Raw genomic sequence first — 17,993 nt, 5'->3', positions numbered from 1 at the left:
TGGTAGACTGAAATGACCTCTGCCTTGTGGGTGCAGGTGGGCAGCTCTCTGGGGAGGCGCCCCGTGTCAGTCTCCAAGCTGAAGATGAGCGAACCACGCCCCTCCTGAGCTGGACTTCTGGTTGCATTTCATTCCATGTCTAATGCCTGACTGCCGTGGTTAGACCTTCCGCCCAAACTGGATCTTCCCCATGAAGGAGCTTTCCCTCTGTCAGTAGGATGGGGTTTGGCTTTATCCATGCTGCCTGGGCGTTTCCTTGTGCCTGCATAGTAACAGATCCCTGGGAAATCACCCTCGTCTGCCCTGGCTGCTGTTCTGCAGTAGGATTGGAAAAAGCCCGTCTTCCTCTGTCATCTGTCCGCAGCCTTGCCCTGGTGGCTCTCTGGGAGCAGAACTCGGCCTTGAAACATGGTTTAGGGACATGGAGGTGTGTAATAATGGGTCTTAGTCCTGCTGCTGACCCTCGACCACCTGTCTTTGCCCTTTCACCGTCCTGGTCCCACCACTTGAAGACCCTGGGGCTACTGAGAAGTAGGAATCCCAGGGCCCTTGGGAAGCTGTTATGTTTTTATTTTTGGGAATTGAAACATTTTCAATAATTTTCTATTTAGCCACCTGATCAAAATATTTTATAAGGGAAATATTTTTAGGGAGAGGTGAAGATCTTTTGCAGTTGTGTCCTTGTTCCTTAAAAGAATTGTCTGTGTTGATGAGTGAGAAACTTTAACTTAATTATTTAAAAATATAACCGCCTGAGAGCGGAATTAGTGGAAAATACATAAAAAGTGAAGATACCATGAAAGAGCAACGGGCTTTAACAGACTGCCTCAATATTTTTTCTCCAGTAAATTCTTGCTGTTTTAGGCATGATTAAAATGCTGTGGAAGTATATCTTTCAAAATTGTTGGGAAAGAAACTAATTTTACTTTGCTGTTGTCCTATTTGTACTGTTTTTCTTTTTCCTCATTAATAGAACAGGCATTCTCATCGCACATACTGGAACCAATAGAAGAACTTTCAGAGGAAGAAAAAGGTAACAAAGGGCTTGATCAAGGTTTATACCTGCAGAGAGTAAAACCAAGCCTCGAAAATCCAATCCAGTAGTTTTTTATCATACAGTATCAAACTTAGGGAAGACATTTAGGTTTGGATTACATTTTCAATCTGTATGTAGCATTCTGCCCTCTTGTTCCCCTAATATGCTGTTACATTTTTCCCTTCTTCTTTTTTTGGGGGAGGAATTTTGGCCCTGAGCTAACATCTGTTGCCAACCTTCCTCTTTTTACTTGAGGAAGATTGTCCCTGAGCTGATATCCATACTGGTCTTCCTCTTGTTGTATGTGGGATACCATCACAGCATGGCCTGATGAGCAGTGCGTAGGTCTGTGCCTGGGATCCGAACCCACAAACGGCAGGCTGCTGAAGCGGAGCATGTGACCTTAACCACTACGCCAGTGGGCCAGCCCCTTTACTCTATTCTTCTAGCATTTGAATAAGAAATTTCCTGTGTCTGGGAATTAAAAAAAATTTAAGTCTTTATGTCAATGTAGATATTTTCTGATCAGATGACAAGTTGATACACGTATGTTGTGCCAGTTGATACAAAAATATTCGAGTCACAGTTGCTATTTCTCATACCCTGAATCTGTGAAATGAATGGGTGAAGTGCCCATTTGAAAAATTATTTTTAATAGCAAGGATAACATAATATTTGAGCTCTGAATGTGGAATATTTATGTGCAGAATAATATCTTTGTGGTGGAAGTTGGGAGTTGTTACAAGTTTGGGGAGATAATTAAAATTATTACTCCTTACTCATTTTATTTAGCAGTTCAAAAAGTTATTTTCTATCAATTAATTTTTTTAGTTTATGAAAATCTTTTTACATTAAACAGAATATTTTCTAATGCTAGACTTGTAGATCCTAAAACAATTATATCTGAATTGGTTTATCATAATTTTCTCCTTAGTTATAATAATGCTTTACCAGATATCACTTCTTTAGGAGAAAGCAAATTGTTAATATTTAAATTGGCTCTGGTTTTGTCATTTTTCTTAGGAAGAGAAGTAAAATTATATATTCTAATATGTTAATTCTTAATATTTGTTATAACTTCTGTGTTCTCTGGATATTTTCCAAAATGTTTTTTTACAAGGCTACAAACTGAGAAGTGACTAAATCAGGCATATCCATAATATCTTCATGATATGTGTTTTCATTTTTCTTTTAAGTACCTTGCTTTCTCTCTTTTACATATCATTTCCTGATGTTGGGAACACAAAATATCTTATTATCTGAAGGATCTATGAAATGAGTCAGGAGGGTCATAGAAAGGGTCCAGAATTATGAGAAACTGGAGCCTCAGGTCATGTAGTTCATGCTCATTTGAAAAACATGTCAGCTGGGGGGCTGGCCCCGTGGCCGAGTGGTTAAGTTCGCGCACTCCGCTGCAGGCGGCCCAGTGTTTCGTTGGTTCGAATCCTGGGCGCGGACATGGCACTGCTCATCAGACCACGCTGAGGCAGCGTCCCACATACCACAACTAGAAGAACCCACAACGAAGAATATACAACTATGTACCAGGGGGCTTTGGGGAGAAAAAGGAAATAATAAAATCTTAAAAAAAAAAAAAAAAAAACTTTAAAAAAAAAAAAAAAAAGAAAAACATGTCAGCTGGCTCCAAGAGGAATCCCTATTTGTCCACCATCACCACTTTGGTTTCAGGTTCCACCCACTGCATATTCTGCCTATGTTTCTTTTAGAGTTCTTCTACCCAGACATTGTAAGGTGTAAGTTTGGGATTGTTGACAGCAAACACCATCATTGGTTGTTGCCACATTTGGGGAACCAGACTAGGAAAGAAAATAATCTTAGACCCAGCTCTAGTGGGAGATAGGAGAGTGCTGAGGACCACCGAAAACGCCCAAGTCCAAGGGCGCTGTTAGAGAAATCAGGGACCTCTAGTGCCTCCGTGGAGCCAGCATGCTGGCAGTAGATTAATTGCCATCAATAAATTCTTCAGCTTGTGCTAACATTTTGCAGATAATGCCTGTGCAACTAAATTTTGGCAGTGGTTTGCAAAACACTATGGCTGTTACCCACAAATAAGTCTTACATGACCATTTCTGCATCCTTACTTTTTGACAGTTGTGTAGAGGCGTGCTTGATCTTGCTGTTCTCTAGGATGTTAGAATGTGAGGGCCAAGAGGGGTCTTAGAGGCCATTTTATTTTTCAGAAACTTGAAACAGCAGGATTAGGAGCTTGCTCCAGGCAGTAGAGTGTAATTAGTGACAGGGCTGGAACCAAAGTCCAGGTTTTCTGCTTTTCCATAATGTAACACAAGGAACAAAGTGATGGAGAAAGAATGGTCCAGGTCTAGCTGGGTGGCCTTTGGGGAAGTCGCCTTACCTCTCTGGTTTTAGTGTCCTTGTGTGAAAAATGAGATTGGTTCCTAGGTGGTAAAGTCTCTTGCAACTCAGAAATTCTGCTTTTTTTGTTTTGTTTTTTACTGTTTGCTTTGTGCTACAATTATTTGCTTACCATATATGGTTGGTGTATGTCTGATACAGCTGATCAAGTGTAGACTGCTGTGCTTTGGCCGTCTTTTTGGTGTGCTCTAAAATTTTTAATTAGAGGAAATGCTGATCTCTGGAAAGTTTTGTCTTGTTCATCTTGTTGAGCAATACGTGCTTTGGTTGGCTTTCAAGTGATTAATTCCACCTTTACATAAAAGCTTTATTAGTTCTTTTTTCTACTCTACATTCTTTCTCTTGCTTCCATCGACCAGCCCCAGCCTTGTAAGAGTCCTTCCTACCAAGGGGTTCTAATTATCTATCAATGGCTTTCCAAAGCAAGCACCAACGTATAAAGTGAATTTGAGGACAGAGGGAAATGTTTAATCTGTGGTCATTTGGGGAGACTCGGTCATCAGAATGAACTTGTCATCAGGGTTAAGGGTGAACCTCGATCAATCAGCAAATGAATTCAACAACTGCTATCAAAGGCCTTAGGACTCTTCAAAACTGTGGCCAAGCCATTCTCGGCATCTCTTGACCCCTGCATATGGCCCCATGTCCCGGAGCAGACAGGGCCCAGAGCCTCTCTTCATGCTTTGCTTCTGTGTAGTTCCCTTTATATCCCAGAAACTGGCCAAAAAATTATCTTTGCATAATTGGGGCAGGAGGTGTGTCTGTTTCATGGCAGCACCATGACTTCCAGGCTCTGTCTTGGTACCTCTTTTATTTTTAGCACTAGACAGTTGCAGACTTGATGGCCAATTAGCAGCCATAACCAATGGCACAGCCATGGCTACAGCTCAGCCCTCTAGATTTTGTTGGATTGTCACTTCCTAGGACAGAAGTGCTTTTTTTTAGGTGGTTTCGAGATACTGGGAAACAGTGGTGGGAAAACAGCAGCATGAACGCTGAGAATATAAAATTCAACATTACTTCCAGCGTTTATTCATATATAATTGTACAAAATTTCATAATTTCAATTTAGCAGGCTGCAGTAGCAGAGTATAGAAAAGCATCTTCATGCAGGATTTTTCCTCCTATTTAATGTTCAAATAGTAATTTGACTAATTTTGCTTTCAGCAAAATCATTTATTAATGAACAGAAATATTCTTTACTACTGGAAGTGAACTAGCTTTTAGAAAACATCTTAACCAAAAGGCATTTTGTTCAAGATCTCCTGCAAATCTGAGGTCCGTGGGTACCAAGAAATCCCGTGTACTGAGATAGATGAGGCCTCGGAAGAATGGAGTGTCTTTGGGGGGCGCCCTGCAGCCCCCGACCTACGCAGTGTTTTGGTGCCACCCTTATTGAGTGAAACACCCCTGTTCAGAAACTAGACTCCAAAATGCTAGTACTGTTGTTGCAGTCTCCCAGCTCACCCTTTGGACATTCGCTAAGGCTCTGAACTGCCCAGCACTGAGTCTCTTTCATCAAGTCTGCAGTTTCCTTTGACATAAGGACTCAATTCTCCAAGATTATGCCCCCTTCTCCAAACTCTTCTTGAACTGGACACTTTTGTAGTGGAATAGAAGAGAAATAGGGAAGGAAAAGAGGGGGGAATGTGGCCTGTTGTTTTTTCTTTGTTTTTAATTATAGGTCGTTTTAAACAAAATATACTTTTCCTAAGGCTTTTGTTAATTTCTTTTTCATTTTGGTAAATATTTTAAGAGGCATAATAATTTCCACATTTTGTAATTTTATATGAATTTAACTTCTGCTAAATTTATTATATAAAAACTTGCTTATTTAAAATAACTAGGACTTTTTCTTCATTAAATGATACCTAAATTCTAAGTGAATTTAGGAGAGATGAATTATTCAGGAAGTATAAAATAATTTTAGGATGAAACATGGAACTTCTAAATAGTTTTCTCCACCGTGCACTTCTATAGAGACATTTTTCTTGCGTTATTTATCTAGCTATAATTCAGTTAAGTGGTTAAGAAAGGCTCATTAAAGACACTGAAGTTTCGAAGCAGACTTAAGATAGTTTTAAAAGTTATGATACTTAAGCATTATATATTGTGCTGAATGACTAAAATATCCAAAAACTTAAGCATTGCCTGCTTGCTGTTTAAAAGTTGTGTTTTGCCATTTTCTGCTTAGAGATTTAACGTGTTTGTTTAATTTTTTTTAACACATTTTTGAAACCTTATTTCAGGAAGGGAAAATGAACAGAAATTACATAACAACAACATCCATTTAAGGAAAGCTTTGAAGAATAACCCCTCCCTCACTAGGGAAATCAGAACAGTCTTGGAGCAGAGTTTGGTGGAGAAGCTGGAAACCTTGGGGATTAATGCGGTAAGTTAATTGATTTTGGGAATATTTGTTGGTTCTGTTTTATTTTGCTTTCTAAATAAGAAAGGATTAGAGAAGAGAAGGAGGCAGGTCAGATCTGCCCATATTTGGAGACCGGAAGCTAATGTGACATGATTTATCAGACACTTAGAAGGCATTCACTCTGTGCCTAGTACCTTTCTAAGAGCTTTGCAAATATTAACTCATTTAGACATAGGAATAAATCTTTGAGGTAAGAGACAATATTAGCTCCATTTTACAGAGGGGCGAAGCAGCTTGCTTCGGGTCACATGGCTAGTAATGAAGGTGCAGGGTTTGTGTCTCGGCAGTTGCAGTGTTGCGTACATTCTGGTGTGAACTCCAAATTATTGCCTATGACAAACTCAGCACTTGAGCAATACTTGTTAAATGAATAGATGAATGAATTATATTTTGTGTTGTTGCCAGATTGAATAATTCTAGTACATCATATTTATATAATCTTTGCTTTTTATATTTTTTATTGACATACATAAATACATAAATCTTAAGTGAACAACTTGAATTTATATACCTGTGTGTATGTGTGTCTGCATATGCATGTGTGGTTATATGTATGTGTATAAAAAGAATGTGCATACATATGCATGCATGAGTGCACGGGTGCATACACATGTACATTTGTGCCTCATGTACATGCATGTGTGTGCTTGTGTGTATAGTATATTTGCATATATATGGATTTGTACGTGTGTGTGTGTGTTCTGTAACTACCACGCAGATCAAGAGATTGATTATCTCCCATACCCTTGAAGACTCTCTTTTGCGTTTTCTTCATCAATATCATCCCCTAATCCCCAAGAAGAGGTAAAGACTATTCCTAGTTTTGCTTGTCCTTGAACCTCCTATGAGTGAAATCATACATTAGATAGCATTTTGTATCTTGATTTCTTTTGCTTATGATTTTGTCTGTAAGATTCATACCCATTGTTTCATTTCGCAATAGTTTGTGGTATAGTATTCTATTGTCTGAATATACTACATTTTATCTGTTCTCCTGTTGCTAGACATTTGGATTTCCGGGTTGGGGCTCTCTTTGGCTGTTACATTTTTGTACATCCCTTTTGGTGGATATAGGCATTCCTTTCTCTTGGATACATATCTAGGAATGGGATTGCTGAATCTGAGAGTATACATGTTTAGTTTTAATAGGTGTAGCCATATTGTTTTCCTAAGTATTTATACCAATTTATACCATCCCTGTCAGTGTGTACAAGTTCTGGTTGCTCTACATCTTTCAGATCATGTTGTCGGTATGTAGACTCTTGTTAGTTGGGTTTGACTACCCTTAGGGTGGTAGAAATCAAACAGATTCATGGAATGTCAGTAGCTCCTATGTGAATTATTTCCTGAAACTAGTTTTCATGTTGGTTGTTTGCATATGGTTTAGGGATCATATACTTTATTTTGGACATTTCCTTTTATCTTAAGATTATAAAAACATTCTATGTTTTTTTTCCTAGTGCTTGGGTAGGTTTTTTTGTTTGACTTTTTTTGGGGGGGGTCTGTCTGGGCTTTAACAATTAATTTTGGAAACAATGAGTTGGAGATCTAACCTTATTTCCAGTTGAATTGGTTGTCCTAATATCGTTTATTGAATAACCCATCCTTTCCCCATTTATTTGAAATGGCATATAGGAAATTCCTGTATACATTCGGATTTGTTTTTGGATTTTTAACTGTTTTGCACTGCTTTACCCTTTCAATTGTATCCCTTTACCAACACCACACTGATTTATTGCAGTAGCTTTGTCCTGTATTTTAGTATCTGCTATAGGCCATGCCTTCCTCATTAGTTTTCTTAGTTCAAAGATTTCTTGGCAGTCTTCCATATTTTGTTTTCTAGTGAACTTTAGAAACAGCTTCTGCAGTTCCAGAATAACCCCTATTGGAATTCTGATTGGAATTGCCTTAAATTTTGTATATTAATTAGGAAGGACTGACATTTGTACAGGATTGGGTTTTTCCGTCCAGCTACCGGGTATAGGAAGACAGGCATTGAGCACCTGCTCACACAGACAGATGGTAGATCCACGATGATAGATTGTACAATGAAATGGAGGAAATGTAGAGGAGACTGAATAACTGAGGTCAGAGAAAACTTCTTGGAGGTGGCACTTGATTCTGATGATGGAGATTTCTGTCCTGGGCACCTGGGTGGGTGGTGGAGCCACGTCCTGGGAGAGGGAAGACTGAGGGAAGGGCGGGGGGAGTGTGTGTGACACCACTGTTGAATAAATTAATAAATAGCCCTTTAACTAGTTTTCTTTTGTCTAGATTCCCGTCAAATCCAGATGAATTTTATCAAATTACCTCTTTAATTATGGTATTTTCATAATTGAAAACCTCTGATGACTTTCTCTTACCTGTGAAATAACGTTAAAGCTTTTCATTTCGGCCTTCAGTCTCATTTTCTGATGTCACCTAGTCCTTTGTAGCATTAGCCACTGGGCTGCTTCTGCCCCAACTGATTCTCCTTTTCCTACAAAGTGCCCCCACCCCAATCCCTCCCATCTAGAATATTCCCGTGTTTCTACTTGTTTGATTCCACTCGTCCTTCAGGGCATGGCCCAGCCTCCCCCTTAGGCCTCCGATAGCATCTCTCCATGGAACTTCTCTAGCCCTTGTGGACTCATTCAGCTCTTATGACACACCTTGCGTTATTGGTTAATCAGTCACAGTCACACACCTGTGCATTCAGTCCTGGCACTCACGGCCTTGTTCTGCTGACCAGTCATAGACAGTCATATACACTCCTTTTGTGTCTCATTGCACTGTGAGCTCCTGTTGGGGTCAGGACTGTGTGTTATATGTTGGGGGTCCCCTACCTTACATGAGGCAGTAAGGATGGAAGGTTGGCACAGTTAAAACTGACAAATGTCCATGAAATGAAAAGCACCCCGGAAAATTAACATTTTATTCCTTCAGGATGTGCGCGGTATTCCAAGCGATCACTTGAATAGAGCGCTAAGAACCGTGGAATCAGCAAGACTTGAACGAGAAAGACAAATACCTAACATTCAGCAAATTCGAGGATTCCTTGAACATCAGATCAGCTGTAAAATTGAGGAGAGAACATTACAGTCTCCAGGTAAGCCTGTTACCGACTGCCATCTTGTTTCTGCAGATGGGAGTGAAATCAAACAACCTTTTCATAATTTTAAATGGTTCACAAACTTTACCACTTAATTGGCAACTCTGTTACTGTTTGATCCATTAAAAGTTGGGTCTTGGATTTTGTTTTTACATTAAAAAACCTCCCATATTGTGGACCACACCCCAGAGGCAGGCTTGCTCATTTCATTGCCGGCATATACAGTATTGTACTATTTTTTCCTGCTTTTCACCAAATGGAGACTCATGAATGACACCACTATTCCAGATAAGTACGGTGCTTCTCAAGTGGAGACCCTTTCAACTGGAGAAATACCCAAGGCAATACAACTTCCTCCCAAAAGCAGACAATTGGTTAGACAAAGACCTGTATTTAGTGACAGGACATCTGTTCCAAAGTGAGTATTTTCAACCCTAAAATTTTTTTATTAACGTTTATCTTAGTCAGCTCGGGTTGCCATAACTGAATACCATAGACTGGGTGGCTTAAACAACAGAGATTCATTTCCTCACACTTCTGGAGGTTGGAAGTCTAAGATCAAGATGGCGGCTTAGTCAGTTCTGGTGAGGGTTCTCTTCCTGGGCTTGCAGACAGCCCCCTTCTCGTTGTGCCCATTTGGCAGGAAGAGAGAGAGTGAGCTCTGGACTCTCTTCCTCTTCTTATAAGGACACTAATCCCCTTATGTACTGATCCCCCCTATAACCTCATCTAAATGAATTACCTCCCAAAGGCCCCATCTTTAGATACCATCACATTGGGGGTTTGGGCTTCAACATAGGGATTTTCAGGGAAACCCACACATTCAGCCCATAACAACGTTTGACCCAATGGAGAATCACACTTGCAATTTCTACCCATCTCTCATTGGTCCCAGGAGACTTGTTGCTCTCCCTCTTTAATATATGTTAAAAGCAAAATTCACCAATTCCATTGAAATTTATGTTAAATTACATTATTCACTTATGCTGTTTAGAAATGTTTTCCTGTTGTTTTTTAGAATTAAGAAAAATATCATAGAAGATCATTTTCCCAGAAAGTCAACTATTACGTGAGTACTTGTGATGGAAGGTCATTTAAAAAATTCTTTTCACCAGATGTTCCTTTCATTGTAAATTAGTATGCTCACATCGTTAACTAAAACCATGATTATTACATGTCATTTATGATTCCTTGGTGATGTTACTTGTGACACGTCTTTATTTCTTTATCAGACATTACATAAGTCAATAGCACTTATCACATTTTGGCCTCCATTAAGAAGCAGGCCCACCCTGGGTCATTTCCATTATTCCCCTCAGTGTCAAGTAATTTCCAATAAGCATGATAAATCAAATGAATGATGTTGACTTTTAGTGGCTGGGTCCATGCTAGTGTAGTCAGATGATATTTTAGTGTTCTAGCTCCTTGTGGAAGTTGATGATCGCCCTACACCATTATCTCTCTTAGGAAACTCAGAATGCTCCCTCAGTCACTCATTAACTGTGTACCACTGATTTCAGTTGCTTACCTGTTTTAAGCTTCAGTTTTCTTACGTATAATATGTAATGATGCTGCCTTTTGCACAGGATAGTTCTCAAATTAAGAATACGTGAAAAGGGCTTGGCCTCAGTGCTTGGCACTTGTGGGTATGCCATAAATTGTAGTATATTGCTGTTATTAATTATGAGTAAAACTAATTTTATCATAATTGAATTTCATCATCATTGACTTATTCTGGAGATATTGATGCTGTAAATGTCTCTTAATTGGGGAATTGTATGTATGTATATATATAGTAGAGACAATATTATGCAATATAAATAATGATTGACCCTTCAAAAGCACTTTTCATGTACTTAATCTCATGGCAAAAGCCTTATTTCATGGGATGTAGTATAACTGAACACTGTGTAGAATTTAAGTCCTCAATGAATATTTTTTAAATGAATGAACATTGCTCTCAACTTCTATTTCACTTTAAAATGGGGTGATAATCATGTGATAATACAGATGAGATTGTATATGTAACAGCACACGGTAAGGTGCACTGTAAATGTAAGTTGTGACACTATTTTAAAAGATGGAGTAGTTTTATTGCAGAAAATATTATATTTTTCTCACTGAGAAATATTTTCCTTAGATACGTAAAAACCAAGAATATTAAGAATATACAAGTTTGGATTTAGAAGAGAAATGTCCTAACTTCAGTCCATTTTGGTGACTATGCCATGTGGTCGGCGGGTCTGGATTTGAAATGACTCTGCAGCCTTTTGCATAAGTCCTGGGCCTTCTCACTGATCTTGTTCTGTGGCCACACGGGCATTGGTTTTTTATGGTGGGAATTCCCCGAGAAAGCTCCTACTGCTCTGAGATACAGCTCTTGCGAATCCTGAAACTTATGAAAACCGCGCTCCCCTGTTTGGATTTTGATTTGTTTAGGACCCCTCCCTTTAGTTCAGAGGAAGAGTTGGATGATGACGACCTCATCCAGGCCTACGTATCCCCAGACTTACTTCCTCTGCAGTCATCGAAAAACAACAGGAGCAGCTTTGGAAAGAACACCGTCAAAAGTGACACCGACTGGACCGAGGGAAGTGAAATTGAGGACTCCGATATTTCTCCCAAGCCCACAGGTTAGTTTTTGTCATTGAAAATCCTTGTGGAAATTTTGTTTAGGTCGGTGGTTCTCAGCTGCGGGCACCGAGCACTGGAGCCTGAGCTGGGAAAGTGCTGGAGGAAAGGACAGGGCTAATCCAAAAGCTACTGCTGCCTGAGAAAAATGGATGGGGCTTAGCAACTAATTGATATGCAGGTGGAAGGAGAGGAGGGAGTGGGGGTGCCTAGGTGTGTTCGTTTCCTAGGGCTGCTGTAAGAAGTATCACACACTGGGTGATTTAAACAACAGAAATGTATCATCTACAGTTGGAGGCTGAAAGGTCAAGATCAAGGGTGGCGAGGTTGGTTCTTTCTGGAGGAGGTAGGGTAAGATCCGTTCTGTGCCTCTGTGCTTGGCTTGGAGATGGCCATCTTCTTCCTATGTCTCATCACATCAGCTTCCCTCCATGATGTCTCTGTGTCCAGATCTCCCATTTTTGTGAGGACACTGATCATACTGGATTAGGGTTACCCTAATGACCTCACTTTGACTTCATTACCCCTTTAAAGGCCTTATCTCCAAATACGGAAGTACTGGAGGTGAGGGCGTCAACATATGAATTTGAAGGGAACACAGTTCAACCCATAACACTGAGTGACTATGAGAATGGCTGTTCTCATACACTCTGCTGCCTTTTGGAGATGAGACAATTCTAAAGGAACATAAGGTCCAAGACTGTGACTGCTGTTAATTTGCTGAAGAGAAGTAGGCTGAAGGGTCATTTTTTAAAAAATAAATTCTGTTTAATGAAATTCTAAAATTATATATTTTAAACATATCAGATGTAATTAATTTATTGTATGTATATAATTTGTATATACCATATATTTATATAATTATGTAAAATATAACTAATTCACTTAAAAATAATTAATATCAGGTGGCGTAGTACTTAAGTTCATGCCCTCTGCTTCAGTGGCCTGGGGTTCGCAGGTTTGGGTCCTGGGCACGGACCTAGCACTGCTTGTCAAGCCATGCTGTGGCAGCATCCCACATAAAGTAGAGGAAGATTGGCACAGATGTTAGCTCAGTGACAATCTTCCTCAAGCAAAAAGAGGAAGTTGGCAACAGACGTTAGCTCAGGGCCAATCTTCCTCACAAAACAAATAAAAATAAATAAATAAAAATGAATATTGCTTTTGAAAATACCCGTATGAATAGTCCATTCATGCAGGTTACCTCACTGAAATTAATGTGTCTGACCACATACTTGAATCAGACCATCCTTCTTTGAATTTTTTTTTGGTAAGGAAAATTGGCCCTGAGCTAACTTGCCAATCTTCCTTTTTTTTTTTAACTCCCCAAAACCCTAGTACATATTTGTATATCCTAGTTGTAAGTCCTTCCAGTTCTTCTATGTGGGATGCTGCCACAGCATGGTTTGATGAGTGGTGCTAGATCTGTGCCCAGGATCCAAACCGATGAACCCCAGCCTGCCGAAGCAGAGTGCACAAACTTAACCACTATGCCACAGGGCCAGCCCCCATCCTTCTTTGAATTAAAATGAAAATTTTATTGCTTCTAGTTTAGAGGATCATGATTTTTTTTTAAAGGAATTCTAAGTGTTTAATGTAACTTTTTTCAACCCCCAAAAACATTGATTGATTTTATTTTAATAAAACATAATCACTTGTTAAGCTTAGATGCTTTTAAAGTTGCTTGTAAGATTATTTTGGAACTGAAGATAGATAGAATTTTTTAAAAATTTTACTGACTATTTTCTATTGGTCATATAGGAACCTCCATTCAAACGCTAACTGAAAAAGTTGAAAGGACGGTTTCAAATCACAGAAACGTGAATAAGCCAGTTGGTGGGATTAACGTCGCAGAGGCGTTCATCAAAAAAGAATTAAAAGAAGAACTAAAGGTGACATCACTTTGACTTGCTCACATACACAGAGAAATCCATCTTTAATGAATACACCTTAATAATTGTATTTTTTGTAGTGAAATATAAAACAATTATAATTATTTAGTAGACTAGAGGTTGAGATTTCTACCACAGCTTGTTTTCAGTATTGTGTTCCTTTCCATTCCATAGAGAATCAGAGGTATTGGAACGATAACGAATACGTCCTGTGCTTATCAGGCTTTACAGGTTTTCAGAATCTTGTCACGTTGTCTGTCATGTGTAGGATTTGATGGTTACGGATATTAGATGGTTTTACACAGAAACTTGTACTGGCTAGAATCTGAGGCTTCCAGGTCCAAGTCCAGGGACTTCTCCACTTCCGTGGTGTGACCTGGAAGTGAAATAGGGACTTTTCAGGGTTGAGCCCCACTTGGGAGCCGGAGTCCGTGGAGAAGTGCTTCAGAGATCCATGCACCGAGTTGAGGGCAGAGCCCGAGGCCCTCTGCCTGATTAGAGGCGAGGTCTGAATGCGTTCCCAGCACTTCCAACACCCAGGACACCGCAGTGTTTCTGCAGACGGGGCTCTCCCCTTGTATTTCTGGGCACAACGCATCTGTCTTCCAGTAGTAGTCGCTCTTTTCTTAATTTTTCACTTTTGGTTAGGGGCCGTTTCTGCGGGGCCTCCAGTGACGTCTCCTACAATTAAATGTCATGGTATCGCAGAGATAGAAGCCCCAGAGCCATCCTCGCTCCGCCTTGGGGAGCACCCTGACTTGACTTCTGCAACATGATGCTTCTGGAATTTTCTAAATTCATGAATGGTAGAGTAGGAAACATAGATTTCCATGGCAAGAAACAAAAAAGGGGTGGTCCCTCTGCTTTCAAAACATGGATTTCCAAACCCATTTCATTGCTCTCCAGAAATGACCAGACGGGGGATGCTGTGAGGTTTGCAGCTTCTTTTCTGATTCAGTGTTAGGGGCTCACTCTAGCCCACAAAATGATTGTAGGGGGCCCTAACATGCACCGTTTCTTGAAGAAACATTCATTATTCTCCGTGTATTTCTTTTAGTGCGCAGATGTGGATGACGATGACTGGGACATATCATCCTTAGAGGAAGAAAAATCTTCAGGGAAAAAAACTGGGAAAGCACAGAAAGAACCTCCACCTGTGAAGAATGAATCGACTTGTACTCAAGTGCCAAGTGCCTGGGGGGCACCTAACCCCAAGGGGCCAAAGGGAGAAGGTTCGATGCTCTAGCCTCCAGCATGGCACAGTCCATTTTCCAGTTATTTGTGTTTCATCTTTATAAATACCTCATTAAACTATGCTAATATGTCACCAGACAAAAACAGTCTGTTGGCATAACAAAGATCTTGATGTTTTCATTGTTATTTAAGTAAGGACTGAATGTGTACAACTTACTGATTGGTATATATTTACTAGTTATTTTTAATTTTAAGTCTAATCTTTAGTCTTTAAATTCTTTTATATTATTTTTGAAAATGCCCATACAAATATTCTCCTCATGCAGATGCCCCATAGAAATTAAAATTTCTACTCATACACCTGAATGAGGCCATGTTTCCAGCAGTCTTCCCATATTAATCTGTTTACATGTGAAATATTTTTCCTTATTTTCTTTGAAGGAAGATTTCTCTTGTAGCATGGTAGCCAGTGGGACAAATGGCAAATGAAACCATTACTTGAAATTGTTCCAGGATAAGTCCTAGAGTCCAGATAAGTGCAGTAATTTAACTCTCAATACATTTAATTTTAAAAAATTAAAAATTTGGTGAGAAAGATTTGCCCTGAGCTAACATCCATTGCCCATCTTCCCCCTCTTTTGCTTAAAGAAGATTTCCCCTGTGCTAACATCTCTTCCAGTCTTCCCCCATTTTGTATGTGGGATGCTGCCACAGCATGGCTGATGAGTGGAGTAGGTCTGCGCCCAGGATCCAAACCTGCGAACCCTGGTCCACCAAAATGGAGCACGCAGAACTTTAACTACTCCGCTACAGGGCTGGCCCCTCAATGCATTTAATTTTTAAAATTAGAAAATGTAATTTATATTTTTTATCAAAGTAATTCTTGCACAGTGAAAGTCAAGTTGCGCAGAAGGGCTCCTCCTTGCCACCACCTCTCGCCACCTGCAGCGCCTCCCATAGATTCTGTGTTAGTGCCTCTGATGGGGACCTGCGTGTCTCTGAGTAAGGCACTTAGACCACTATTTCTAGACTCATTGATTTTAAATGTGAACCGTTGACCTCCTGCTAAGACAGATGAGGAGTTGGCTCATTGTCTCCACTTGCTATACCACTCATGCCCTCTCTTCAGTATTTTTGTACCCCTATTTGTAATTTTAAACCAACGTTTCAGTCTCTACATTTACTCTTTCCATTTCCAGTCATATCTCTTGCCACCCCTCTTTGTAAGATGAGCCATGGCTGCCTCTGCCCTTCGCTTCTCCTTTTCTCTCCACCATCTATAAAGCCGCGCCTTTACTTTCACGTTGTCAAATCAGAATATTTGCCTTCTGTTTTGTAACTGCCATTAAGTTATATGTGCTATAGCTAAAGATCGATTCTAATAGTTGAAAAACCAAAAGACCATTTATGTTACACTGACTTCGTAAGTGCACAGGGCCAAGAGGACGCCATCAGTACGATTCCTTTCTCTTCTCCCAGTGCCATGACCCCATGCCCTTCAAAGAAAACTTGTCCAGAGTCAAATTCAAGAGGAATTCTCTACACTATACTGTTTCAGTGGCTCAAGGCACTTTTTAACTAACTTCATATTTAAGCTCATCTACCCTAGAAAATCTGTTTTTACTATTTAATCCCTACATGGCTTGTTGACTTTATTTCCTTTCTTTTTGGCCTTTTTATTGAGGCAGACTGGCCCTGAGCTAACATCTGTTGCCAATCTTCTCTTTTTGCTTGAGGAAGTTGTTGTTGAGCTAACATCTGTGCCAGTCTTCCTCTGTTTTGTATGTGGGACGCCGCCTCAGCATGGCTTGATGAGCAGGGCGTGGGGTCTGTACCTGGGATCCGAACCCATGAAGCCTGGGCCACCGAAGCGGAGTGCACCAACTTAACCACTATGCCACCAGGCCAGCCCCTTAATCTCCTTTCTTTACCACCTGTTCACTCAGAGTCAATAACAACAACAACACGAGTTGAGCACTGTCAACATCCAGGCCCTGTGCTGGATGCAGGGAAGGAGAGAGGCTGGGCAGGAGCTTCCACATGAGGGTCCTGTAAGGGGATCCTACAGATGTGGCCATTTCCTGGCCAGATTGTACTGTGGCCTCCTACACAGCTTGTGGGGCTGGGGATTGGTGAACAGATTCAGACACTGAGTGATAAGTTACAGTATGAAGTGATGGATTTATCCATGCTGAACAACGTGCTTGTTTAGTCACTGGGGCCTCTTCCTCCTCTCTCCCCCCACAGGACTTCAAGATGAATCAAGCACATTGAAAAGCAGCTTAGTAACTGTGACTGACTGGAGTGACTCTTCAGATGTGTAGCTGTCATCCCACGTGTCAGAAGATCCTTCCAGATGCCCACAGTATTTCACGATCACAGTATTTCCATAATCTGCCTATAGGATTCTAACATTCCTGCCTTACAGTATTTCCCACAGTGACAAGGAAGATGATTCAAAGAAAAAGGGTCACTATAGTGGCACCCAGTACAGTATTGAAAAACAAATTGTCAGCAGTATCTTGAAGTATATAAAGGTGTTTAAAACTTATGCTGCTTAAAAATAAGTGTCATTGACGTCATAAAGTTTCTTCTTCAGAATGGTACTCTAATGTTTAAGTGTATTTTTTTCAACTAATTTTTAAGTGACTTTTTTTAAAACTTATAGCAAGTTTTGGTTTGAATTAGAACTCTTCTTTTTGTATCTTTCTTATGTACGTTGTCACATTGGAAGTGTTTTATTATACAATTCTATTAGTATCCTTAAAGCTGAATTAGTGAAATCAGTGAAATCTTAAGAGTATATTGCTTATTTTTCATATAGAAGTAAGTTTAGAATTACAGAAATATAGCTAGGCCCATGTTAAATACATTTTCCAGAAGTACCTTGACCATGTGCAGCTTTGAGCCATTGTAAGCATGTTGTTATTAAACAATTATTTTAGAATTTTAAATACTACTTCTGCACATAATCTTTACCTTGGATATTTTATGAATAGAATGTAGCTATTTTAAATGTCGATTTATCAGAATATGAAAAGATCAAGTCCTTACTGAATTCATATGTGTATGTAGTTTTTTTCACTCTTTTTAAACGCTCAACCCATATTATAAAATACCTCAAAACTAATTTAGTTCTGTTCTTAACAATGACGTTGTCAACAGTCAAAAAGTTCATATAAACTGTTTTTTGCATTTTTGTATACTTTGTGGTACTACCTGTACTATTTCCCCAAAAAGTAACATTAACTAAATGGTTTGTTAGGTTTTAGATATCTCTTCATTTTGTCAGCCTTTCAAGTAAAGCTTCCATTACATCATTGT

At 39.7% G+C, this 17,993-nt stretch overlaps 1 protein-coding gene across 7 annotated transcripts in view; it reads left to right on the top strand.

Moving 5' to 3' along the window:
• The window catches only part of DZIP1 (DAZ interacting zinc finger protein 1), a 56,727-nt gene extending 38,734 nt beyond the window's left edge, over window positions 1-17,993 (top strand). For 4 of the 7 annotated variants that reach the window (XM_044779804.2, XM_044779802.2, XM_070520042.1 and 1 more), the window contains 9 exons: window positions 974-1,033; window positions 5,680-5,822; window positions 8,787-8,949; window positions 9,241-9,370; window positions 9,971-10,021; window positions 11,392-11,585; window positions 13,345-13,475; window positions 14,533-14,707; window positions 16,917-17,993. In XM_044779804.2, coding sequence (XP_044635739.1) covers window positions 974-1,033; window positions 5,680-5,822; window positions 8,787-8,949; window positions 9,241-9,370; window positions 9,971-10,021; window positions 11,392-11,585; window positions 13,345-13,475; window positions 14,533-14,707; window positions 16,917-16,993 — 1,124 coding nt within the window. In that variant the 3' untranslated portion in view covers window positions 16,994-17,993. The remainder of the gene's footprint in view (window positions 1-973; window positions 1,034-5,679; window positions 5,823-8,786; window positions 8,950-9,240; window positions 9,371-9,970; window positions 10,022-11,391; window positions 11,586-13,344; window positions 13,476-14,532; window positions 14,708-16,916) is intronic. The other 3 variants (XM_044779806.2, XM_044779805.2, XM_070520043.1) reach the window with 1 other exon arrangement.

The sequence above is a fragment of the Equus asinus genome, chromosome 11 (genome assembly GCF_041296235.1).
Source record: "Equus asinus isolate D_3611 breed Donkey chromosome 11, EquAss-T2T_v2, whole genome shotgun sequence".
In the NCBI taxonomy this organism is placed as follows: domain Eukaryota; kingdom Metazoa; phylum Chordata; class Mammalia; order Perissodactyla; family Equidae; genus Equus; species Equus asinus.
Note: the sequence above shows the minus strand (reverse complement) of the source record. Positions and strands in the feature narration are given on the sequence as shown.